Source organism: Mastomys coucha, unplaced genomic scaffold, assembly GCF_008632895.1.
Source record: "Mastomys coucha isolate ucsf_1 unplaced genomic scaffold, UCSF_Mcou_1 pScaffold15, whole genome shotgun sequence".
In the NCBI taxonomy this organism is placed as follows: Eukaryota; Metazoa; Chordata; class Mammalia; order Rodentia; family Muridae; genus Mastomys; species Mastomys coucha.
In genome coordinates, this window is record NW_022196897.1 from 39,723,505 (window position 1) to 39,751,320 (window position 27,816).

At 40.1% G+C, this 27,816-nt stretch overlaps 1 protein-coding gene and 1 long non-coding RNA gene across 2 annotated transcripts; one reads left to right on the forward strand and one right to left on the reverse strand.

Annotated features, from left to right (window-relative positions):
* Nucleotides 1–1,468: 1,468 nt before the first annotated feature.
* Nucleotides 1,469–26,019, reverse strand: Arl5a (ADP ribosylation factor like GTPase 5A). Its single transcript, XM_031370254.1, has 6 exons — nt 25,696–26,019; nt 18,145–18,205; nt 17,571–17,718; nt 15,696–15,779; nt 8,667–8,818; nt 1,469–5,955 (listed from the first exon to the last, which is right to left on the reverse strand). The coding sequence occupies exons 1-6, from the start codon at nt 25,739–25,741 to the stop codon at nt 5,907–5,909; spliced, it is 540 nt and encodes a 179-aa protein (XP_031226114.1). The 5' UTR covers nt 25,742–26,019; the 3' UTR covers nt 1,469–5,906.
* On the forward strand, nt 5,908–9,023 carry LOC116090168. The gene is made up of 2 exons (XR_004118593.1): nt 5,908–6,017; nt 8,946–9,023. It is a non-coding gene; the product is annotated as an uncharacterized LOC116090168 (long non-coding RNA).
* Nucleotides 26,020–27,816: the final 1,797 nt, after the last annotated feature.

Here is a 27,816-nt window from a genome sequence, read left to right on the forward strand (position 1 = left end):
TATTAGGACTGACAGCTGTAAACCGTGTGGCAGCCACAGAGGCTCAGGGCTTGGCGGTTGTTATAAGATAAAAGGTGTTGTTGTTCTTAAACATCTGGGTGATGGAATCTTATTTTTTTATTTTTATTTTTTTTTAAGATTTCTTCCTCAGTCCTCTCAAAGGTAAATGGATATTCAGTGCAGGTTTGATACATTGTGAGTAAATTAAGAAATAAACTTTGGCTGGGGTTTGTCTCCATGGCAGAAGTCTTGACTATCAAGTGTGAGGAGGCTCTAGGTTCAACTTTATAACTACAAATCCAGCAAGATAAATAAAAGCTTCCCCAAGAGTCCAAAGACCGCAGATCCAGGGATGCCAGTCGGTGCACTTGTAGGAAGCAGCTCTGCACTGCACATCATTCTCTTGGTGGCTAACCATTCTTCCAGGCATTAAGTATGGAGCTGCCACATCTTCTGCATCCTGGATCGCTCTGGCTGTGGGGTTTCAGGTCCTCTGTCCAATTCCTGATTAGAGAAGGTCTACTCAGCAGGAAAAGTTTCAGAAGACAGGTCTTCAGCCACCATTGATTTTTAAGATTAAGGGGGCTTACCTCTCAGAGTAGGAGATGGGAACAGGACAGAAAGGGAAGTTCAGGAACATGGGATTGGGAAGAAGCCCCTTCACCGTGGAGTTAGGTCAAGGCCTCCCACAGACTAAGAATAAAGAAGTTCTCAACAAAACTCTTTGGAAAGACTGAACACTGAAAGAATGGTGAAACAACAGTGAGCTGTGCCCTAAGTTAGGAAAACATGATCCACAGGTTTGCTGTGACTGCTCTTCCAGCTATAAAACATGAAACCTCCTTCTGATACTCTTGTAAACAGGTACAAACATGCTTTACCTGTAACCTAGCATAGCAGGGAATCGTGGAATTGTGGAATCTCTGCCTTCGTCCCAAATCCTAGCCCTGTTCCTTAGACCATCTGTGACTTCACTTCCTTAAGCCAGGGATGATTTGAGCATTGTAATTCAGAGGCCACTACACTTCATGTGGCTTTGTTAGAAGTTCTCACCACACTCTCTTGATAGGTTCACATCCAGGCTTGGGGATTTCCCTAAAAATCTTTATCTCTTACCCTGCATAAATCTGTTAAAACCCTTTTGGGGGAAAAAGAAAAGCAAATTGGTTTTGTTCATGTTTCTCTATACCATGGTTTGGTATTTCCAACTTTGTTGATATCAAACATAAATTGTGGCTTAGAATTTCTGAGGCTTATGTCACCAATAAGACAAGAATATTCAGTACAAGCCAGGAGGAGTGGCACACAGGTTAGTTCCAGCACTCAGGAGGCAGATAGACAGATCCTTCTGAGTTGGAGACCAGCCTTGTCTATAGAGTTTCAGGAGACTCAGAGCTACATACCTTATCTCAACCTCCCCCAAGCCCAACCAAAAAAACTCACCACAACAAAAAACCCCAAGAATATATTATCATAGAAAACATGTATCATTTATTACATGGACGTAGAAATCAACACAAATCAATGTCAGGCACTTTTTAAGTACACACTATGAGAGAGGTCTACCAAGGATATGCACATCAAGCAGGTAACACCGCAGAGACTCACTCATCCACTTTTAGGAACAGTACGGAGTTAGAGAATTAAAAAGATGAGATATTGCATAATTAGCCCAACTGTATCCTTACATTTCTTCTCAATTTCAAACCACTTTAGGGTTAAATACAAGCACACACTTTTAAGCATCCGGAGCACCACATTTCGCTCTTCCCTTACTCCACTATCACGGTCTTAAAGAACCACACCTGCCCTGAGGACTATGGTGCAGGCTTTATTAGCAGCATGCTTAATCTATGTTTTCTATTACTGATTCTTCAGAAACACATGATGGTTCATTGCTGGATTCTCTTTCCTTCCTTTCCTTTGTGACAGTCTTTCCCTATGTAGTCCTGGTGGCTGATATTATTTAGTTCAGGTTGACTTTGTACTACTCCCAGCAATTCTCCTGTCTCAGCTTCCTGAGTGCTGGGAGTATATTCTTAACACCACTACTTATGGCTTATTTTGCTGTCTTTTAAAGCCCCTTTTAGCAGGTTTATTTTGTAATAATACTAGGTCTCAAATTACAAATTCCTTTAGACATTTAATGCTGATCTTAGCAAAGATTTAAGCAAATGTAAGGAAAAATGGAGTGTGGGAAATCATTTTAGGATATCTTCAGATTCAACACTACATACAGTTGTTTTGTCATCTTTTCCCATGTTAATCAGGCTGGACTGGTATTCTTCAAAACATCACCACTCTTGGTTATATGAGGATAATGTGGATGTAAGTGAATAGCCTTTGGTCCTAACTCAAAACTTAAGGACCTGACATGGTCTATATATTTTTTCTTGTATTTCTGAATCTTGTCAGCTTAAGAAATGAGTGTCAAGTAGAATTCAGGTGCTAAGCAACTCTTCTACTGGTATCCAGATCCCATAATCTAAACCTGCTCTCCTGATAGACTCAGCATCTCTGAAGATGCAATGGTGCAGAGCAGTGAGTCAGGTCACTGGTGGGTGGGTAGACAGGATTAGAGAGGTTACTCAAAGCCTAGTGGTCTGGGGAATAATGGTTATGGGTAAAGTTTAGAATACCTTCAGAGCAACCCTCTTTGGTGGTAAGCAAGCACCCAGGGCAGCAAGAGCTAGCTAAACTATGGACGTTGCTCTTGACCAAGAAATTCCATATTGTGTTTGGAGAATGGAAGTGCTTGCTCAAATCCATTATGTAAGGAAACCCTGACTCTACCTCACCTTGAAAATGAGAATATCAGGATACCAAGGGCAACTAGAAGACCCCAAAGTTCACATATGATGTAGGATGTGCTGTTATCCCCCATTAACAAAGTAGAACAGACTATAGATGCATTCCCAAAAATGCCTGTGGAGAAAACTAGACAGCTGTCTACAATTTTTCTATTTACATTAATATAAACAGTTTTTGAGGTTGTCTGTACTGTATGTGATTGCTGTAGTTACAGCAAGAAATATAAAGTGCCTGTAAGAGAGGAACAACAGTGTCTCTCTTCTAGGCATCTTAATACTACACACTCAGACAAAGGAAAGGAACACCTTAGAGACCTCTTGCCTGTCTTCAAACTCCTGCGCTTACCTGTGACTCCATGACTACCTACGAGGCACTTCTTCAGGCCAGGGAGCAAACTCTTCTTCCTTCTAGCTCAGGCCATGCTTACAGACTTAGGTTTACCACTTGCATTAAAGATGCCAGCCAGCAGTGCTAATGCTAAAGCCCTTTCTTCTTCTTAAGAGAAAATGTCACCAAAAAAATGAATCCTCATCCCACACTGCCTAACTCACTTGCCTTCTCTGTATTCTTTATCTACTGTGATGGCCAAGGTGTGCTACAAACATAAGGGGATCTTTAAATAAAACTCTTAATATCATGGAAAACATACACTTTATAAAGGTTATGACGAAATCAAATATATTCAAATGGTTTATCTTGTGGCCAGTTTTACCAAGATATCAAGAGAAGATAAACAACTTTCAAAATTAGTATCAAAACAGGACACTTAAATCTATTCACATATACAGAGGTATAAATCTTTGTTCTTTTCAAAGCTGAGCACAGTGAGGTTAAATGAGATGTTTGTTTACATATTAACACCTGAAACCACAGGACTTGCTGAGTTCTGTCCTATGACACCGAAATTGTCAGCATGATATTGGGGTGCTCCACTGTACGTAGACCTAATTAATACTGCTAATGACAGTTCTGAGAGTTTCATATATTAAATATCTTTTTACTCGGTAATAATTTTGTTTTTATATACAAGCAAACAAGTATATTATTTTTGAGGCTTAATCTAAAAGGGTTAAAAACCAAAAAAAAAAAAAAATCCCTCATATTTTGTAAATGTGGTAAAGTTTCATGCTTTCTTATATCATGTCAATAACTGACTATACAATGCCAACTTTAACAATGGAGTAAATGCTTTAAACATCCAATTAAGAATAAACTTTAGCCAGTACCTTGGCAACACCAGAATGTGCTATGTGCTGAACTGATGTAACAATGATCCAAGCAATTATGCAGGTGGCTATTCAGATTAAAAGGTAAAAAGCTGTAGATCTGGGGTGTGGGGGGGGTTTACAGACTACTTGTCTTTGATAAAACTACAAAGTAGATTTGAGTCTTTAAGAAGAGTTTTAGTATACAGGAGAAAAATTCTCAGCATGATTTGAAAAAGTATGAGAACATAGGAACAGGCCCCAGCACTGACTGGGGGCTGGTTCTCTGGGAGCAGGCGGGGAAACACTAAATGCTGAAGGAACATTGGGAGCCTTCCAGCACAGATCTCACACACAAAGCCTCCCACAGTTAGCACTCATCGCATCCAATGACTTTAGTCATTAAGGGTCTTACAAGGATTTTTCAAAGTTTCCTCAATGCTTATAATGTGGACTCCTATTTCTTACCAAAATCATTAGGAAATTTTAAAGTCTGATACTAAAGATAGGTAAACCATTTCTTGAAAATCTTAAATCTTGACAGTTTGGATTAACCTTCAAGTTGTCAGGGCACAAAAAATTTATAGAGTCACTAAGGATATGTTAAAACAGAATAGTTTTGTTTATAATTATGACAGAAATACTTCAATTTTTAACTAAATTTAAAAACAAATATTTTAAACAAGTATAAAAGGTGTTTAGGTCAAGTTCTAGTACAAATAATGTAATTTGTCAAATTTTCAATCAAAATTTTGAAGCCATTCAGAATTTGTGATTTCTTAACTATTAAACAAGGCATATTATACACTGGAAGAAGATATAAGGAAACCTTTGCAGAGACTAATCTGTAAACTGAGAACTTATTAATGTTCACTGAAAACTAGGCCTTATATATTTACTCTTAAATTCATTTTAACTGTCATATAATTTAATACCTAAAAAGGCTGCAGCTAAATTAATTACTACTATTTATAGGGTGTTACCTCTTTGGGTAGATATATTTCACACCATGATTTTCAATTAAAAATTACCTAATCATTTTAATCACATTTTATGAATGACCGATTAGTAGCTGAACTGGCATAAGGGATCAACAGAAGGAAAAGTCTGACAATTGCTTACTATGTAATTCTGCCCAGCCACACCAGGCCAGGAGTCTAGCAGACACTCTATCCACTTGCATTATATATTTCCATCTGTATTACTGAGCAACAAAAATAGGTATACAATGTCAGGTTTTTTCCTGTTTCATTTTTAAGGAGCAGCTTAACGATTCTGAGTTGGGGTTGGCTTGTTAGGACAACACAGAGAAGAGAGGGTAGACTAAAGAGTGACACTTAACACCAAAGGTGGTACTCAATGACATCAAGAGAACAAGTTATCATTAACCTGCGCTAGCTGCTTTCCTTTAGAGCACAAATCAAAGCCATTAACCTGAACTTGAGGTATATACACAATACATATTCAACTTTAAGCAAAATACTTTCCGTAATGTTACATTTTTAAAAACTGGAAACAGTATCTGTGCTGATTTGTATTTGACTCAATGTAATGAGAAGGGAACATTCAACTTGGGGCAGGGTGGGAAAGTCACGCTGAAATAAAGTTCCAAAGTTCAAATGTCTTCCTCTCCCTTTGTACTCGCCAGAGTTCTACCATGACCTGAGAGGATCAGCATGAGAAAATACCAGTCACAGGTTTGGAAGGAATGAGAGAGCAAACCGGGTGGTGACATTTCATCTTTGTTTTCAAATAAGTGGTCTTAATTTTCTTCTTATAGAAAACTCTTAAGTCAGTTTATTATAAATATATCTAAACCATTTTTTGCAGCTTTCAGGTAAAGTCCAGCACTTTGTTTATACAGAGTCCATGAGAAGAGGTCAGAAGAGATCATCTGATTTTCAGCCGTGACATCATCCATTCAAGCCCTTGGCATAACCTAAGAAGACAACAAAAACCATGTGATTCTATTACGGACTAAAATGTTACAGACTATCCACTGTAGGCACAGTCTTCATTAAACTTAAAGAATAAAATCTGAGAGCAGTAGAGATCACAGCTGGTACTGGAGATCCAAAGGCTTTTGGTTCAGTTTTACCTAAAAGCTTAGATCAGCGCCTAACGCATGCAGGGCACTCACATGACTAATGCCCACAGAAAGCAATTTTTTTTTCTTTTTTTTTTAATTAGGTATTTTCTTTATTTACATGTAAATTTCTCCTATCCCAGTTTCCCCTCCAAATAACAAAGAAACAAACAAAAACAACAAAAACAAACCCCTGTTGCCTCCCCCCTCCCCATGCCTGCCACCCCACCCTCTCCTGCTTACTGGCCCTAGCATTCCCTACACTGGGGCACAGAACCTCCACAGGGCCGAGGTCCTCTCTTCCTACTGATGATCGAATTAGAAAGCAAGTTTTTGTATGACTATTCATCAAAGCTCTTTTAAATTAGAAAGAGTGAAATCTGAATGCCTAGAATCAGTAAAACCCAACATGTTTTAGAACATTTACATTATGAAACAATAAAACCTTCCCTTTCAAAAATTACTTTTGACATAAAAATGCACATGACTTGAAGTAAAAATAATGGGATATTTTAATATATCTAATATATTAACAATCTAAATATATATTAGAGTTCTTAATACAAAGTATACATATTATAGCTATATGTAAAATATTTAAGGTAATATATATCATTATTATTACTTTCTATTGACTAACAAGTAACTGGACTAATTTGAAATATAGAAAGGGATTACCCTTGGAACAGAGAAAGCAAATGCCTGCCAAGAGAGAAACAGTCATCAGTGATGTTACAATAAGCCCCAAACCGTCCTGAGTATTACTGTCTATGATGAACATGTAGATATAAAAGCCTGCTACAGTGACTGTTTAGAAGACTCACTTTTTTATTACTTATGTGTATGTGTCTGTATGCACACATGTATGCAGGTGCCCACAGAAGCAAAAGAGAGATGTAGAAAACAATGCAAAAAAAAAAAAAATGACTTCCAACTGTTATATGTACAGAAGTCAACCACTAATAAACCACAAAGCACAAAGCACGTTAACAGTCACTATCTTATTCTTTTCAACAGTCAGGTCACAACCCTTGTCATATACACAAGAAATCCAGGCCTAGCAAGTTCAGCAAACATCAGGTGTGGGATCAAGAGAGGCCACTTGACTCCACAGCCCACAACCTTCAACCCATGAATCACAATGACTCCCAAAGGAAAACCAAGGTTTTGGTCTAGGGATTTGATGGTTCAGGGATTTGATGTGAACGTAATAGTCACTTAGACTTAGTGGTTTCAAAGGGAGAGAATTCCTGACACTGCACCTAATTCATCTTTTGGTCCTCTATGTTTCCCACCCTGATGAAAATATCAAGAACCTCAGCCCTGAATTCAAGACTCTTTAGAATCTCAAGTTTCTTTCTACCGCTTCTGAATAGATTATCCACACCTCTGAAAAGCAGAAGAAGAAAAAAATTACTCTTCCTTTGAGCTTTTCACCCTATTTCCAACTTGCTCTATTTCATCTTTCTTTTCCTGCTGAAATCAAGAGTTTTTAGCTGGGCTGAAGAGATGGCTCAACAGTTAAGAATTTTCACTAATCTTTTGAGGACCCAGATTTGGTTCCCAGTATCCATACAATAGCTTATAGTTGCCTGTAACTCAAGTTCCAGGGGGTCCAACATCCTCTTCTGACCTCTGTGGGTTTCTGCTGCATGAACATGTGCACATATATACATTCAAGCACACATATACACATTCAGGCACAAACACATAATATAAATAATTTTTAAAAAGGACTTCATAGCTGCTATCCTAAAATCTATTTCTTCTTAACTACCGCTGACTTCTGTATACTTTCCCAATACACAAACTGAGTTCACTCATTCACTGTGACATTTAACTACTTTTTCCATCTTTCTGGCCCTTGACCAGATATATGACAAAGTATTTCTTAAATATTTTCAGCTCTGGCCACAAGACCTAGTCACATCATATTGTCTTGCAATATGATGCAAGAGCAAGAACTCTCGTGTCATGCATGGTCCACTTTTACTTTTAATTCCCACAGGGTGGGATGGGGATTCAACCCAATGTCTGGAGCATAGAGATAGGCACACTATTTTTTTTTTTTTTGGACAGCATAGTTTCCATTTGACAACACTGTTGGCCATGGTGTCTGTTAGTTTAACACATAAATCCTTTTATTTCTGCTTTCTTGTGCATAAAGTGTGGACTAGTATGTAGAGATGCTGTGAGGACTAAGAGAGACACGGCATGGAAAGCACTCTAGGGAGGACATCTTGGCAAGCTTTGTTTAGTTCCTAAGTCCCAGTAGCTAACAGCACTGGTTGTTCTTGCAGAGGACCCAGGTTCAATTCCCAGCACTCAAATGGTGGCTCAAGTCTGCCTGTAACTCCAGTCCTAACAGAGCCAGGGCCTCCTAGGATTGGCCTCTGTGGGCACAGCATGTATGTGGTTAGACATTTACTCAGGTAACATACCTATATACATTAATATTTTTCAAAAGGTAGCAAGTATCATCTGGCCTTTCCAGATCTGTTGTACTCTCATTTCTCTAAGCTGCTACAGCAACTGTATGTGGTACTAATGAGAAGACATCTTACCCCTCGCCAGTAAGAGCACAGCATGCTTGGATATGCCACTGGTGGTCTTTTATAGAAGTGAGCTTCAAAAACTGGGAGATTTCTGCTACTGTCATGCATTCTTTAACATCTTGTTTATTAGCAAAAATCAGCAACCCAGCTTTTCTTAGGTCCTGTAAAAGCAAATAAAACTTTAAAGGCTAGTACATTTCCCCATAGATTTTCAACTTAGCTAGTTATTTTTCATAATTTCAGTAAACTAGACTATCTTTTAATTAAATTATTTTTTTATTTTTACAGGTACTACAATTTAAACAGTCTATATCATTTTGCTTCTCACAGACTGACAGAAATAAATACTGACTATATTTTAAATAACTCCTTGTATGGGCTTATATCCTTCTCAGTTGTGTATTTTTCTGTGTGTTTTTGTGTATGTGCATGAAAGGGTGTAGTTTATGCACTGTATGAGCAGATATGTGTGAAGGCAGGAGGCCAGCACTGAAAGTCTCACTCTTTAGAAATAGGATCTCACACTGAACGTGGAGCCTACTGATTTCTTTGAAGTGGCTGGCCAGTAAGCCCAGGAATCCTGTCTCCCCTGCCCAGCACTGGAATTACAGGTGTCCTCTTGTGCCCTTTCATACACAGGTGCGTGCTGGGATCAGACACAGAGTCACATGCGTGAGCAGTAAACATTTTATCAACTGAGCTAGCTGGAAGAGCCTCAGCACCAATTGTTTAGTTTTAAATGATATGCTTTATGGCCGAAGTACTTATACTTAATCATATTTTCAAGTATAATTATCTATTACATGAACTAAAAAAAACAAAAACATAAACTTCAATGGTTACTAATAGTCACCCTTTACTACTGTACCAAAATTTTACCCTCATTTATGTTTCCACATTACATTTTCAGCTTTATTAGTATCAGTTACTATATACTGTAATATATGTAAGCTGTTTATGTTTTTTGAGGTCTTGCTATGCAGCACTGGCTGATCTTTGAACTCATTATCTTCCCTCTTGAACTCTGGAGTGCTGGAATTTCAAGTGTACACCATCACTCACAGCTTAAATACTCCAATTAGCAAGCAATCTACTCTCTGGACAATTTGGGACAGTTTTAACTCAACATTGTTCCAATGGTTTTTCTGTATGCATTATCCCTTTTCCGCCAATCTCCTAAGCAAACCACTCATAACCAGTATTCTGTAAGAGAATTAAATTCTTTAGAAAATGACCATACTGCAAGTTTCCAACAATGTGTGCAGTTGGTATCATCTAAACCACAAGGAAGAAATGAATCTATGACATCCCACATTGGGCTAAATTTTTAGTTTGGAAACACTGTGTGTGTGTTTGTGTGTGTTTGTGTGTGTGTGTGTATACACTCATACATGATATAGTTGCATACTGGGCCAAGGAGCTACAAAGAATAAAAATGAATTCATGAATTAAAACTCCTATAAAATTTTGTCCTCACCCAAAGAGACTGGAAAAACTAAACTAACTTTTCATGGTTTCTGAGATGCTGAATGCTATGCTTCTTCTTCTAGAACTGTTAGTTTTTTAAGACAGGGTCTAACAATTTAGCTTTGAGTGTCCTAGAACTTGCTACACAAACCACACTGGTTTCAGACTTAGAGATCCCACTGCCTCTGCTTTCCTATGCTGGGATTATAGGCCTATACCCATTTTAAAGGACCATTTCAGCATTAATAATTTGTTAATGTGCTTAAAGATACCATTGGCAGTGGACACAAAATGTTGCTGTTCCACATAGATTACTCTTATACATTAGGGACTTGATTCTTTCTGGTGTAAGAATATAAGCTTCCTTCTGGTTAGTGTTTTGTAAAGTGGTTTATGCACGATCAAGAATAACTTAGAGTGCCCTCTGCAGGATTATGTAAGAACAGACAAGAACACAGGTAGATGGGTAACAGTTTTAAGCCTTCATATTTAATTAGTTTCAGACATAGTTTGGTTTGAAAAAAAATCTAAAAATTAAATGAAAACTGAAGAGCTAGATCATGTATTGAACATACACAGAAATTATGAAAGATATATTATGTTGTCCTAAATGAAAATGGACTATTATTGAAAAGTGGTATGTGGCTAAGTTAGTAAGAAACAGATTTTCCATGGGATTTAATTTCTACCTTATCATCTAGAGGTTTCGATATCTCTTGTGGAATAGGTTAAACTCTTTTATACAGGTCAGGTTTGCTAATCATGGCATATTCAAAATACAAAATTCTGATAGAGGTATTTGGCTCAAGTTAGGAATATACACTGTACCACTTATAAATAATTAAAACTATCATTTATAGTAAAAAAAATATAGAGAAGCCCCTAAAATGAGACTACAAAAACCAACTCTTATTAACAGTCTCCTATTAGTAAGATGGCTCCTCAGGTAAAGTACCTGCTGTGTTAGCAAGCATGACTATCAGAGTCCCAAACTCCAGAACTCAGTAAAAGCGAAGGACATGTGGCTGGCCTCTAATCCTAGTGTGTGCAGGAGGTGGAGATGAGGACTCCCCAGAGAAAGTTGTAAAAGCCAGGTATGCCAAAACAGAGCTCCAAGTTCTGTTAGTGACCGCCTCAATAGACAGGCAGGAGTAAATCTATGAAGACACCCAACATCAATGATGGGTCTCCACAGCATGAGAACACATGCATGCACACCACACCAAATACAACAATAAAAATAAATAAATAGAAAGGGTCTTTAAACTGAAACTGTAATTTTTTTGCAGGTCTCAAAATCCATACGTTCTTTAGAGTTCTTTGTGAGAATCTCACAGATCTCAGATTGGCATCAATGAAATTCTTAACTACTGAAAATCATAACAACGAACAGCAACCTTAAAATGGTATTTTACCTGGATAGAGAATCTGCTTTCTCGTACATAACCAAGACCAAACACAATATGACAGTAACAGAAAGCATATTGGATTAAAGGCTATTTATTAAATTAAATTTGTAAGCTATGAAAATTTAAGTAAACAATGGTAACCTTTTGTTCACAAGCTAATTTAAATGTTCTCTACTATGCAAACTACACATATAAAAAATGTAAACTATCCAGGTCTGATAGTGCAGGCCCATAATCTCACAACTACATGGGAGGCTGAAGCATGCTGACTACATGTATATGGCTAGTCTGAGGAGCGTAATGAAACCCTGGCAAAAATACACAGGAGTTTTAAAACTGGGGAGATAGCTCATCTATTGAGTGCTTGACAGGAAAGTGTGATGCCCTGTGCCCAATGGCTAGCACAGAAAAAGAGAAGTATCTAACGTGCCTGTCAGTTTAGTCAAGCAAACAGCAGCAAATGCAGAAATCTGCTCATCTGTCATAAGCCAATACTGTCTCTTTGTTCATAAAGCTTCATTTGTGAAGACAACTTCTACAATTTGAGTCATTCTGAAGACAATTTTAGATTTTGGTGTCTGAAACCATTTTAAAATAAAGTACATTCAAAGTTTAATATTTCTTTTAAGATGAAGCCTTGAGAAAGGTTCAAGAAAAAAACAACTCATAAGTCACAGGAAACTCCTGAAACTTACAAGATACAAGGCTTCATCCCCAAGGTTATATGACAGTGAAGGACTACTGGGGAGAAGAGTCTCTGGATCATCAGAACTGCTCGTAAGTTGCAAACAGCTTTGCAAGAATGCTGTTTTCAAGAGGAAGTCAACCAGCATAGTGTGGGCTTTAGGGTCAATTGCCTTCGTGTCAGCTTGTGTAACCCCTTACCAATACTCCTATAAGTCAATAAACTCATCATGAAAACTTTGGTACAATAGTTGGTACCCTACTGTTGCTCAGCCCTATGATGGGACATGATCCTTTTGCGGTTAGAGAGGTTTCAGTGAATCTAAATGAAGGAGACTGGCATGTAGACCAGGTTTGTAAAATGGTAAATAAGTCAAGAGGGAATGAGAGAAGGTCAAAGCTGATGTCTGTTTAAGACAAATGTGATAATATTTCTGTCGGGCTCAAATAACCAGAAAAACAGAAAGCCAAATGTTGTGCTATTAAGCTTCTAGAAGGCTTAAACAAAACAGAACAGCAGATTACAGAAAACTTAAGCGATAAAAGAGCCAAGTGATAAGCTTGCCTTGGGATAGGCAATTATAGCTCCAGTGTATATATAAAAAGCATACTGAGAGTAGAGAGTGCCCAGCATGGAATCTTTTCAGCAGCCAAATGTGGCTAATATAAAAGCAAAGGCACAACAATGGCCTAGAGTACGCCAGAACCAAGAAGCTGACTCCAATGCTAGACATAGCAGGCAAGTATGGCTCTGCTCCCAACTTGGGCATGAGCCAAGTTGAGCAGTGCAAGCCAATCTGGTTAAGACAGCTGATGTTAAAGAAATATGGAGGAGCCTTGAAGTAGCACAATAACACAGGGCAAGGAAGTAGGATGGCTCATGGTAAATGTTTTGGATTATGAAACACTAAAGGGCAATGTCTCTCATTCGGATATGCTGTTCTGACAACAAAACTGACAGGTATGAGGAGATCTTTTGTGCTGTACTGAGTCTGCTAATGTTTCTTTTTTAGTATCCCTTAGGCCTTTAAACTGTATGACAAAGCTCACTTCCCATTGGTGTTCTTTATTTCTTAAATCTGGGTGCCATGTGATTAGCCAGCTTTCTGCTCCTGCCTGCTGCTGTGTTTTCCTCACCATGATTGACTATATCCTTCTGGAATTATAAGCTGAAACAAACCTACTCTGTCTTAAGCTGCTTTTGTCAGAGAAATTTTATTACATGAACAGAAAAAGAAACTAGGACACTGTGTGAGTTGGGAAGGCACTTCTAAGTTGTTGGCAAAAATCCCAATATTAGAAGTAGGCAACCTCTCAATGACTTGTCAGCTAGGGAGGCAAACTATAAAGGTATGCCACTGTTCTTTGTTGCATGCCAGCACTAGGCAGAGTCCATACTGCTGAAGACAATGCATACTTTGGTTACAGGGTATGGAGTATCGGGCATTGTTAATCCCTTCCTAGTAGATGGTTTTCATCATAGTGCTACAAGGTACCTTGGTGGGCTATTAGGGGAAGAACTGTCACCAGCAATCTGTTTGGCTATGGATCCTGTGGACTACAGTTCTATTGTGCCAAAGAAAATGTGTGACTACTGGTACAAGAGTGGCATGATTTTTATGAGTATAGCCTGTTTTACAAGTGGATTTAAGGACTAGTCTATAGGACCTAACTCACTAGTGCTATAAACCAGAAAAAGCACCAATGGCAAAGAAGGTGACAAGCCTCAGATAGGAGGCCATTGCTACTGTTTTCTTAAATGGATGCAATGTGCCTGTTAAATTGCCTGCCTTTATAATGCTTCTCACATTTATAGATTACTGTTTCTGTTAGCCTCAATAAGCTATGGGGGATTTTTTTTTCCTTTTTTGTAACAGGAAATGTACTGTAGAGACTCAAAGCCTCTAGCTATGTGTGGTGGTCCACACCGTAGGTGCCACACACACTTTGTGTGACAGCGGTATTTGAGGTGTAAACTTCAAGGAAAGTCAGTCTCCTGCCTTCGCATTGTCACCTGGCACCCAAAACTCAGAGGTGGCCCAGATATGTCCTCGCACTTGTGTGCTAGGAACTTACCAAGATATCATTTCTTCACAGCTAGCAAGAGAAAATTTGGACATTGCTTTCTTCACCAATGTTCCAAAGTCCTAGTCAAACCCTGGCTTGGAATGTTAAGCCATTCTAACTAATAGCCTCCAGCACTGTAGGGCATTAAAGCTTACAGAATGAGAGAACTATCCCAGGACAAGATCAGGTGAAATCCTCATTCTTAGTCAATAAAGACAGGCTATATTAGATTTGCTGCTGAAAGAGTTAGGTCGGGATTCCCCTCTGTCTGCCTCCAGCAAGAACCAGAGAATTAGCATAAAAATACCTCAACAGGGAGGGCTCCACCCCTCTTCCTCCTGTTTCACACCTAGCTACCAGACCCTGCTGACCTGAGTGTGGGGGTCGTTTTGCCTACGTGACTTCAGTCTAGCACTAGGACTGGGAGAAGAAAGACTTGGACTCACATGCAGGACTAGCACTAGAACTTAGATGGGCTAGGACTCAAGATTCATGTATCTCTCTCAGTCCCCCGGGCCCAGAACACTTGGGGGTGGGGTGGGGGGGTGTGCAGCACCAGTTCAGAGGAGATAGCTGCTGCTTTAGACCCAGTATGTTTCAGATAGCCTCAGAGGTACCTCAACTGTTGAGCTGCCAGATTTTTCATTTCTCTTTTGCAATGATTGTAAAAGCCTCATGTCATTTTTAAAGAAATACACTCAGACCTTACACTACTCATGTCTAGTCTGTTTGTCAAAGCCGAATCCCGTGCCCACCTGGCCAGAACCCCTAGTCCCGTGGAACAAGGGACCCCGTAAGAAATCCCGGTCCGCGGCACGTAGGTACTCGCAGGCAGAGGCAATGGATCTCTGTGAGTTTGAAGCCATCAAGGCAAGTACTACCAGTGTGTATATACACAGTCCTAATTTATTTAAATTATGAATATTGTGACTAGCAGTATTTTGAAGGACTTATAAATTATAAGCTAATCATATAATTTCATTTGGTAAAAGGGATTTAAAAAAAGATGGAAAAAAAAACCCTAAGAGCAATGAGGTTTAGGTATTAGTCTGATAACAAAAACACTCAAGAACTATTATATGCGCAGGTACTTATGATGTGCCTGTCAAATGATAATCCTCTGTAAGAATAATCTGCCCAAAATGTAAAAAGAAAGCCACCTGGCAGAAATTCTTTTGCCCAGTGAAACCTCTAAATTAGATTTTTAAGCTAAACACCCATCTATGATTATCTGTGCAATTTTTCACTGGTTTCCAGACACACTTCAAATTTGGGAAATATAAAAATCCCAAAATATGAATGACAAACAGATATGACTAACAGATAATTTTTTACATTGAAATACTCCTTGTGAGAGACTATAAGAGGTGATAGGATGCCCATTCTCACATACTACCAAAACCAGACTTACCTCATGGGCTAGCATTTTGTAGAGCTCTTCTCTAGTTACAGAAATTCTTTCTCTGTCTGTGCTGTCCACAACAACTATTACAAACTAAAATAATTACCAAAAAAATCATTAGTGGCTTACAGAATTTAGTATCTGAAAATTCTTAAGATACTTATGTATTTAATTACATGATACTAATATTAAGACATAAAATCTACTGTATGGTAAGAGAACCAGGAATACTTAACATACTTGCTATAAAGCTTAAGGACTTGACTCATTTCTAATTCAAATACATTTACTAATTTAAAAAAAAAAAAAAAAACAAAAGAATATTATGCTAACACTCTAACCAAAGTAAAACATTTTCTTCTTTTCAAAACTACTGTATGAATACTAATAAGTCTATATTCCTATATTTACACCATAACAATTTCAAACAAAAAGCAACAAAACCCAAAAAACCCCAAACACTTAAAGTTCTAAGTTTAAGTTGCTTCCAGACAATTACTACTAATATCCTTTGAAACCCAGAAAGGTATGTGTATTAAAATAAAGTGACAGATAAAGAAACTAACAAATTGAAGGTATCAATTGGCATATAAAAACATAAAAACATGTAAAAACAGGTGCTTCCTTATGCCCAGAGCATCTGCTATCTGCAACCACAGCTCTGGAATGAACAAATGATGAGACAATGGCTTATGGGGTGGGGCAGACCCACTGCACTAACCAAGAGCACAAAGCAAGACTGAAACAGCAAATGTTCAGTTACTATACTTACATTGCTCACATTACTTGTTACTAAAACACACTTTATTTTTATATTTAGCACTAGGTAATAATTTCTAAATAAAGCACTGTGGTTTTCAGCCTTTCATTCTTCAGTTTGGAGCAACTATAACATTTCACTTGATAGTCTGCTGGCAGAAGACTTTAGTATTGCAATGCTCATTGTATTAGATGGCATCTGAATAAACCCTTTTCAAGGCTGATGCAATTTAATGCCTGCAGCATTGTACACAATGGGGGCCCCCCGACATAGACCTTTATAAGCTACACATACAATTCCTCCAAACACATGATGAAATGCTAATGGAGTGCTGAGACCAGGCCATGAGAGACACTTGGTAGTATCATTAATGATTTAAATATCAGATATATATATATATATATACATATATACACACAGATATGTGTACACACACACACACACACACACACACATACATGCAGAGTATTTTTAAAGCCTTAAAATACACACTAAAAAAACAACTGGTACAATCTTTCAACTTATAGGTGAAGATTATGAATTTAAATGTCATAGGTTTGAAATTTTCTCTTGGAATATAACATGTAAAAAAACCCATACAGGACAGTGGTGGCACATGCCTTTAATCCCAGCACTTAGGAGGCAGAGACAGGCGGATTTGCTTGTTCGAAGCCAGCCTGGTCTACAGAGTGAGTTCCAGGACAGCCAGGGCTATACAGAGAAACCCTGTCTTGAAAAAAATAAAAAAACAAAAACACAAAAACACATATGATTATGTCTAAAATGATTTATAATTAAAAGATTTCTTCAACTGCAACTACACTACATAAAAGAAAAATACACGGCAAAAACTGACTAGGAATCAAACTACAGAAGAGTCACTTGGCTGGGATTTCTCCCACTAAGACACATACAAACAGCAATCAGAAATCATGAAATGCAAGTTATTTAAGACTACTGGACCAAACAACCAGACTGATCATCCACCAACTCTCCCTACAGAGACTCAATGATGAATTGAGTCAAGATTGGAATGAAGACTACTCTGCTCCCACTCTGACTCAAATCCAAATGCTTCTCAAGGACTCAGAAGCTCATGGAAGCACTAGCATTAAGAATGTTACCTCTGTGTTAGTATAGTAAGTGTTCCAGGAAGAACGAAGGGATTCTTGGCCGCCAATATCCCACATCAGGAAACGTGTATTATTAACCACAATCTCTTCCACATTGCTTCCAATTGTAGGAGATGTATGTACAACTTCATTCATGGAACTAGGAAGGGAGAAGTTTACAAAATCAGTGAGGAAGCTAGCTCATCTCACCAGTTCTTACATCAAGGTACGTAAGCATGGCTTCTAACTCAGATCCAAGTGCCCTTGTTTTTGAGCTCACACAATGATGCAGCTAAAGATATAAAAGAGCTCACATAAATAATGGTTTTAGAATATTACAGATCATTTGGGCAAAGTGTATAAACATATATCTTGTTTTCTAAAAACAAGAGGATCAAAGCAAATCAATGAGCATGTCTGGTGTTGTGCAAATTTCTAGCTCAGCACAGACAGTCCCTGGCTCCTGGCTTATGGTTAGTCTGCTTGGATCCATATAACTTTTCATTGATTTCATTGATCAAATACCACAAAAGCACAAAGAATAATTAGAAACAACAAAATTAAATTTTAACCAGTTAATACTTACAACTGGTAAAGGATGGTAGTCTTCCCAGCATTGTCCAGCCCAACAATGATAACTTTGTGCTCTGAAATAAAAAACAGCAGAGTTACAACACACGTACAGACCCCTTACTTTATTCTTCTTTGTTTCTGTGGTATAAGTCAGCACACAACACTCTTTAGCCTTCTTAGAACTCAAAAGAATATTCCAACATGCAAGGAATGTGTTGTCACTTTTTTTGCCTCTCCTTATTCTACACAGACACCTCTCATCTTTCCAACAATCTCTCTAAGCAGTCGGAAGCACCTTCTCTTTCTAGGCTTAAGGAAGTCTATGCTCAGCAAAGGATCTCCAAATGTAGTCACGATAATGACTTAAATTACTGAGGTTCGGTGTGTGGAAGTGCAGGCATCCCTTGGGTATGTCCATGCAAAGTGTGAAAAGGAAGTAGAAAACGCAGAGTTTGTTCCAGGGGTTATTGTAAATTTGTATCTCATGAGTCTGCAAACTCAATCCTGCTACTATCCCCAAGTCCACAACCTCAGAGAGTTACATACATAAATGAGTACCACAGAAGAACACCAGCAAGTACAATAAAGACACATGTTTTCGAAGGAGCTTGACAAGCTAGGGATGGTGGCCATGGACGTGCTTCCAGACACTTGAGAGGTTAACAGGAAGATCACAAGTTCCAGGCTGGACCAGGCAATGTAGTAAGACACTATTTCAAAAAGCAAAACAAACTCATCCGGCTGACAGTACAGGCTGCCTAACCCTGGTTTAATACAAGCTACATTGACTACCAGCTCAACAGCTGTATTATGGATATATATATGTAGATACATACATACATACATTTATATATATTGTACTGGCTGGTTTTGTATGTCAACTTGACACAGGCTGGAGTTATCACAGAGAAGGGAGTTTCAGTTGGGGAAGTGCCTCCATGAGATCCAGCTGTGGGGCATTTTCTCAATTGCCCCTTGTGGGTGGTGCCATCTCTGGGCTGGAAGTCTTGGGTTCTATAAGAGAGCAGGCTGAGGAAGCCAGGAGGAGCAAGCCAGTAAGGAACATCCCTCCATGGCCTCTGCTTCAGCTCCTGCTTCCTGACCTGCTTGAGTTCCAGTCCTGACTTCCTCTGGTGCTAAACAGCAATGTGGAAGTAAGCAAAATAAACCCTTTCCTCCCCAACTTGCTTCATGGTCATGATGTTTGTGCAGGAATAGAAACCCTAACTAAGACATATATTAATATGTAATTACATATTTACATTTTAATGTTATTATATATTGACTTATTATAATAAGTCAACAATGACCAATTCCATCAGAGTACATTTTATGGCTGAATGAAAATCAGAAAACTCTTGAAAAACGTGGGATTCCTACCAAGCAAGTGTTACAGACTTCATGACCATGAATGTACTTCACAGTGGGGCCAAGTCTGCATCAGGACTAGATGACTGAGTTCTTCAGCCAGGAAAAGAAGCCTTTCTTCCAGGTAAGTTTCTAACTAGTACAACTGGGCCTTTCTAATTTTACTTGCAAATCTAAGCATTCCCTATTTGCCTATGGATGCTTTCTTCAGTTTTGTTAATACAAGCATCTACAAAGGTATTCAGGCAAAAAGAAAATTTCCTAGTTGAATACTGATTTTCAGTTAAAGCCTCCTTGAACTGGCTGTAGTGGGATACTTCTTTACACCACTCCAGAGGCAGAGGCAGGCTAGAGGTTAGCATAGTTTGCATAGCAAAGGTTGCAGGGTGAGGCTCAGTTTTAAAACAAGCTAACTAGAGCCTTTCTAAAATATGGGCTTAATTCTAACCTGAAGGAATACATTTTGTACTATCCTCATGATTAGCTACAGGTCAAAATTTAGACAGACTTCTAGTACTCAGAAACAAAACATATTTATAATCATCAATGAAATGGTGTTTTTGAAACATTACAAACTAAACAGGACCAGTCCAAGGACTAAGTAATACAAAATACAAGACTCTATGGCAAATGATATAAACAATGACTTAAGTATGCATGTGTGTGAGAACAACATGCCCACAGACGATTAATACAGTATCTGTTTACACAGCTCTTAATCATGAACGGAAGCTATAAGCAGTCACTGTCGCAGTGCTACAACTTTTCAAATGCTTTTGTCATTCTTACTTCCAGAGCCTGAGGTACAGCATGTTAAACGTTCTCATCTTTTGCCTATAAAGATGAACCTGAGTTTGTAAAGAGGGTCCCTTGGAACCATCTTGGTCACCAGGGAAAAGGTAGCTGAGATGAATGCCAGCTTACTGTTAAGTAGGGCTTGACTCTATAATAATAATTACAAAAACAAAAAACTTCTTTCCAATGACATTCTAAATTGAGCTTCTAGACACACACTGAATAAGAGAAGACACTGGCAGGAAATCTATCTGGTTTCTAAAACAATACCTTTCATGTAAAACCCTTCCTTGTTTGGACACAAGTTTTGCTTCTTTGCTTTTGTTTTGTGATCTTTAGTGATGCCTCCAAGGACTTAATGTCCTGATTCTAAAACCACAGTTTTTCTTAGTCCCTAGAAAGGATTATCTACATAAAACAAAACAAAACCTTAGAAAGCATGGGGGAAGGCTGTCACATCTGACTCAATGGGGGGTGGGGGGGATCCCCGCACCTGGCCAAGTGCTGAACAGGGCAAGCAAGCAAGCATACTGAGCAGAGCCACTACATAGTAGCAACAGATGTTAAAGTAAGGCAGAGGGGAAGAGGCTCACACCACAATAATTTCATTTTCTCAAGATACAAGCTAAAGAAATGATAAAGTATCTAGAAAAAACAAAAACAAAAAGCAAACAAACAAACAAAAACAACAAAACCCAGAGGTGGGAGTGTATGGTGGATGATACACTGTTCGACCCTGTATCTGGAGGCATGGTGTAGAGTTTTTAACAGGTAAGATTATCCAAGATGGAAAAACAGCCAGCTATCTTAGATAATAGCTTGCAAAGAGAGCCATTATTTTATGTTCCACAACACTGGGAATGAGGGAAGTCCTTACAGGCAAAAGTTAGGGTTGGGTGAAGGAGAGCAGGAAAGGGAAGCAGGCGCTAGGATACCGGAAGTTAGAAGCCTTGAAGACTACATGTCCTTCTCTGTCCCTGCTGGTAAAGCAGATAGGAAAACGCAGGTATATCAAAGGGAACAAGGTGAGTAGGAATGAGTGTGACAAAGGGTAAATGTCTTAATCCTGAGCTCCTAATTCCTTTCCTGGCTGCCCACTAAATCCAGGCAGCTGTCCCTGGACCTTATCTCCAGATTATCCATCGACTTTCCATTTAATGTTGCTAGCACTATTCTCCACTGAAGACACTGCTCTTCTATTTAACTTTACAAAATTATCCAAGCCCTATACCACCACCAAATACATAAATACACACCCTAACTGAGACTACTAAAAATACCAACAAAGGGAATGTAAGCTATTATAACATAAAAGGCAATCATGACACTTCAAGAAAGAAAAAAAAAAAGAAACTTAAGTCAAGCATGTGCAAAACTTAAGAAACTCTCCAAAGAGCCCCAGGTGTATGTGTGCGTGTGTATGTTGACACGCAAAGTTCAATCTAGAGAAGAGTCTGTAATCCAGTGGATCACTCCCTCACATAGCCTCATATCCACAAACTGAATTCATTTCCAACCACTAGAGGGAAATGTGCTTACAAGAAAGTATCACTGGCCGTTTTGGTGGCTTTCTAAATCAAAATAGGGAGTATGAGTCATAATGAGAAATGTAACATTAAGACAGAGTTGTGTGTGTAAGAGGTTAAAAGATAAAGGTGCCAACGCAACAGTCACAAGCCAGTTTATTCCCGATATAGAATTAGATCATCCACACACTCTCTAATACTAAATCAACTCCCGCACACACACGGTTTCCACATTCTGCGCTCCTCGTTTCCAGACGTAACAACACTCTATAGATAATGTATATCTGCAGCACTAGAATTCCGTCTTAATATGTACTTCAAGACAAATCTTCCACAGAACATGCAATACAGCATATTAGGAGGCAATGTTAAGGAGGACAAATGTCAATCAGATGTTGGCCACTCCGACTCCGTGACTCTCTGAGTCACTGCAATCACTGTTTTGTATGACTTCATTTAGAAGGCCTTCCCCACAGCTCTCCTGTACACCACACCATTATTCTCTGCTGGGATTCAGAGTCTGACCTGGCCTCTACCTTACAAATCAATACTGTTTTGTCGTAAAACACTTCTTGTTCAGGGTTCCTTCCTCTTTCATTTTCTTTGACACACCCAGGCAGCCTACTAGTCCACTGGCAAAGTCTGTATCTAACTGCCACTTGGTAAATTAATCAAAACAATTAAAAGTAACTGTCATTTAAAGACCGTCTATCTCGATGAATTACACCAAGTTGGAAAACACAAACACCACCATCATCTCATATCCAAATTATCACTTAGCCTTACCAAGTCTAGGTCCAGCAGGCATGTCAATTCTATGTGACCCAGCACAAAAGCCATACATTTATTTAAAATACTATGAGGTTTTTAACTTTTTTTTTTTTTTGGTAAAATTTAACCATGCAATTCTGAGCATGAATGTTGTAGATGACAAGTTGTGTCCCAACATCAAAAGCTCAGACACAGCTGCTCAAGCTAAAGTTTCAGTAGCAAAGGTTTGCTTTTAAGAAATTACTGGGGGAGAAAAAAAAAAGAGAGAGAAACAAATATGAAAATGAGAGACCAATTAGGAGGCAGAAATCACATAATAATTTGAAATTGAGAAGTTTTACAAAGAAAATACCTAGTACCGATTAGAGCGAAGTACTGGTGAGAAGATAAAGGTAATCACTATGCCACACAAGACCCAGGTACTAAGGGTAAAGGTGTATGTGATACAAGCAGCTTGTCCAGAGTGTACACTGCCACCAAGAACAAGCACCTCCTCCTGCAATGTCCCTCCAGTAAGCTCCACTCTGGACCCACTGAGAGCCTGCAGACAAGGTGTACCTGGTAACATACAATGGCCAGTCACCTTCCTGCCGTACGCTCCTGCGTAGTTGAACTCCCTTGAAAAAAAGACCAGGAACTGAGGTGGGTTCTCCAACACGAGCAGATGCAGCGTGAGCAGCTTTGCCTGCACTCATTCATAACTTGATTCCTTTCCTAACTACCAATGAGTAGAGGGAGGGACAAGGCTGTCAAGAGGGAACTCCACAACCTTTGACAGTCTACGCAGGCACTGGCAAGGTTCTTCCTTCCCCTACCACACTCTTTATAAAGGGGCGTGTGTGCATGTGTGTTGGGGGGTGGTGGTGTAAGAACACAATGGCACTAGAGATCCTTAACATCCCAGGCCTATCATTTTAAGTAAATAAAGCCCTAATGTGCATCTGTAAAAAAGAAAGTTTCTGGAAGTAACATAACTACTTACAAATTTATTTATTTAGAGACAGACTCTCACGTTAGCCCAGGTTGGCCTAACTTTACTATGTAACCAAGGATGAGCATCCTAAGTGACTGGATCCCAGGGGACCTCCACCACCACATCCCCTGGTATCTCTAGGTTGGGTGTGGTGAAAGGGGAAGCACTCTACTAACTAAGCTACAGCCCCAGCTTCAATATTTTTTAATGGTGTCAATAAATGGCAATATCTAGAATAAAGTTTGAGCACTCTGGAATCTGTGCACCACCTAAATCTAAGCTCTGGTTTTCTCGGTGGAGCAGGCAGTTCACTATCACAGCTTTAACTGAGCAGCTGCTTTTGGAGAAGAGAGAACTGCTATGTCTCTGCGTTCATCAATATAACAAACTCTGCAACTACCCAAAGCCTCTTTCTGCAAGTCTCCATGAAGAGTATGTGAACGTGTCCTGAACCTTCTGTAAAATAAAGCAACGAAGACACCACATTTATGTGTCCCCTTCTCCACAGGTCCAAGAATACCACCAAGTATCTGCGACAGTGAATCCCATGAAGCTACTGTGCTGGAAACAAACCACTTTACAAATCGTTTCTTCTCGGTTTCACTATACTGATTGCTAATTTTCTATTAGTTCTCCTGTTAATTTTCAAACACGGAGTAAACGTTCAGGCAAACTCTACTACAAAATGCAGATTATAAGATCTGTACTGACACCAATGCATTCCTGTTATCACTTGCAACTAGCTGAGTTGCTTTTAAAGTTCTAATTCATTTTTTAAGTTACAGCAACAGTTTCGTCACTAACTCAAAGAAGAAAGTGAGGGCAGTACCAGGGACAGTTTAAAGCATAAAGCCTTTCAAAAGCAGAACTGAAACACTAGCTTCCCTAACTTCAAGACTGTAGAGAACAGAGCTAGATATTACCTACATAAATATTACCAGCTCTACAACAAAGTAACCTTTAGTACTTCAAACCTAGAGATTAAGTATTCAAAAACTGTAGACCCCACAAATTCCTCCTGTGCTAGGCTAGGCGAGAGTATCTAAACCCACAGCATTCCATAGCCACTGGAAACCACTACCCCTGTCACAGGTTCTCTGCTGACCAGGCAGTGCTAATGGGAATGTCCTCTTCACTTTCCACTTCATTTAGTACCGTTATCTTAAGTATCACTTAAAAAGATTATTAAAAAAGCAAAACCCACTAGGGATTACAAGTCCCATAAAGCTAGCTCTATCCCGGAGGAGGAGCAAACCGGAGAACAGCTCCGTCTACACAGTAGGCACCACCGTTCATTAAGTTTTAACTGGAAAAAGTGGGGGTGCGACAATGCTACCAGCTTATACAAGAGAAAAACTGTACGTGCTTGACAGATGGAATGAACTGCAAGTAGAGCTTTTTTTCCCTAAAAAAAACTCTACATTTCATTTTAGTAACTATGTAGTTCTGTTGGAACCATATTCTCTCCAGTATCGCACACCCATTTTGTAATTTTTTTTTTTAATAAATCCCCTATGCCTTCCGTAACAAATGTCTACGTTTAAGGCGAACTTAAAACAGTAACCTGCTAGTTACCTAATGCTAACGAATGTCTCCCGAGGCAGGCTTTTAAAAGCTTTCAGCGAAACACTTTAACAGCCCCCCCCCCAAAAAAAACCCTCTAATAACCTAAGAAGGAAAACGACCTTAGGCTTGACCTTTACCACTGAGACAAACGGCGCAAAGGAGAGACTCCATCACTATTCCGCAGCGAGGGTCTCCCCGCCCATCCCCCCCAAAGCCAGCCGCCCGAAGCGAACCTGGAGAGTCCAGCACTAGTTCCAGTTTTTCGCATTCTGCAAACCCTGGGCTCGGTGGCGCCTTTAGGGCCAGGTCCAGGGCCCTGGGTCTTCACGCTAGAACCCCAGCTGTTGCCCGTGCGGCCCAAACACAACTGCCGGCAGGAGACCGCGATGGAAGCAGGCCAGGCCGCGCGCTGGGCCGCCGGCGTGGGGCAGGGCACCTTTTGCGCCCGCGATCAAATCGGAGCAATGGGTGTATGGCGGGAGGAACCTCTCCCCAGCTCCTGAGAGACAAAGGCGACCCTCCCATCCGACAAGGGCCGGGACCTCCCCGCCCGGCCCAGCCTCACCCTGGTGATTGAACAGCCTCCAGATCCGGGTGAAGAGAATTCCCATCCTCGGGCAGCGGAGCCCTACAGCCGCCCGGGCTCAGGCTGCGGGGCAGAAGGACGCGCCGGGGCCACCGCCTCTGCTCCCGCGCCGGCCGCGCGCCCGCTTCCAGGGACCCGCGGGGAGGCCGCAGCCCAGGCCACCCAGCCACGCGCGAGGCCCCGCCGCTACCGCCGCGGCGCTCGCCTGGCTCGCGGACATCGCCGCCGCGTTGTCTGCTCGAGCCTCGCGGGCCACCGTCCTCCCCCAGCTCCTCTCCGGCGGCCGCTCAGCAGGGGCGGGGCGGAGCGAGGGGACTGCGCAGGCGCGAGGGCGGGAGGCGGGGCGAGGGGCCCGGAGGCGGGGCGAGGGGCCCGGAGGCGGGGCGAGGGGCCCGGAGGCGGGGCGAGGGGCCGGGAGGCCTCAGCTGAACCGAGGGTCCCCGGAAGGCTCAAGGCGTGCAGATTGGGGCGGGGTGCGAGGTTGTTTCTGAGCCTGGAGCCACAATGCAAATATGTAACCATGCCCCTCTCCAAAAGTCCCAGGTTTGGGCCCCGACGATGGTAAGCTAAGTCTCTTTAGAGTCTATTATCCCTGACAGCAGCTGAAATCGTTGGCCTACTTTTTTTTTTTTTTTTTTTTAGTCCTTGCAGTTTTTCCATACCTCTGTCTTTGCTTCTCAGCGCTCTTCCCTCTCCAGTCTCCCTCTGCTTTCAGGCCACTCTTGGCTAAAACAGTTTTCCTTAAATATCTTAAGTGGTCACAAAAGCTGTCTGAGCTGAGTCCAAAAACACTGTAGACTAGAAACTCATTGGTCTTCACGATAGGGTCCAAATGTCTTTTTCTTTCATTCAGGAGTCACCTTCCTGTTAAATAGATGGCCAAATGCTGTCTGTGCTCTTTATTCTTCTTGCCTAAAGTTTGAACAGTTGTGTCTCTGGGTATGCAGATGTCCAGCCCTGTGCCCCCGTGCACCTCCCCACTCCCCCGAAGGATAAGTGGTTGAAAAGTAAAATATCAGTAATCGCTGGCAAACTTGACCCGAAGAGGTCTTGCCTGTGTTTTGGTTTTGTTTACTTTTAGTTCCCTTTAGCTAAGCAAGGCAGATCTTTAGATCACAATATTCCTGATATAGAAGCATCGGATTGATTCCTGATAGTTTTGACTCAAAGAGGAACTGGGGTTGTCTACTTCTTCCACAAAAATAAACAAACTAAAAGAGTAGAGTCCGTATCATCTCTTTCTATTCTCTTTAACTTCAGTTTGCTAAAGGGGGAGAAAAAGGCAGAGACGGAAAAATGTGTGAGACTTGTGAAAGGCCCCTTGAACTGTTCGCGATATCACCTCAACAGCCGCCTGAAATGAAGCATTAGACTCTGCCTGACTCCTAACCATATACTGTCTTATCTCAACGTGTAGGAAAGAGAGTTCATCTTCTTTGGGAGCTTGTGTTCAAATGCCAGTCTTAGAGGAAGCATACATAAAGGAGAATAAAGTCATTAGACTAGTCTGGATCTACTTAATAGCATGTAGGCTGTTTAGAAAATCAATGTTTGCATAACCAACTTACATGAGCTCTTTAGTGATTCCACTCTCATCCAGTGTAGGCAGAGCTTTAGCAACTCTTGAATCATTTTACAAATTCCCACATGTCTTTGGCAACTTATTATTGTATGCCAGCACCATATTTACTTGTGAAGTTAGAACTCTTATGTTTTAGAACTCTATTAAGGAAATGGTCTCTTATACTATTTTCCAAGTGTCCCTCACAGAAAAGGGGGATGGACTTGACTGGTAGAATCTTGGCTGACTTTAATAAATAAAATACAAAATTGTTAGCTATAGATATAACTGGGAATCTCTAATGAGGGATATCAAACTTTTTGTTTTTCCTTCTGAGACCTATCGATATATTTTATCAATTTTTTTAAAGTCACAAGCAAAAGGCCATGAAAGACTTCTGCTTCAAGGCAGGAGAAAGTAAAGCATGCAAGTTACCAGTCTACTGTTAAGAAGGAGAATAATGGATACAACACAAGAAACAACTGTTTCCAGATACTGGAAAACAGCCTGTGGAACTAAAGAGAAACAGTGAGCTTTAC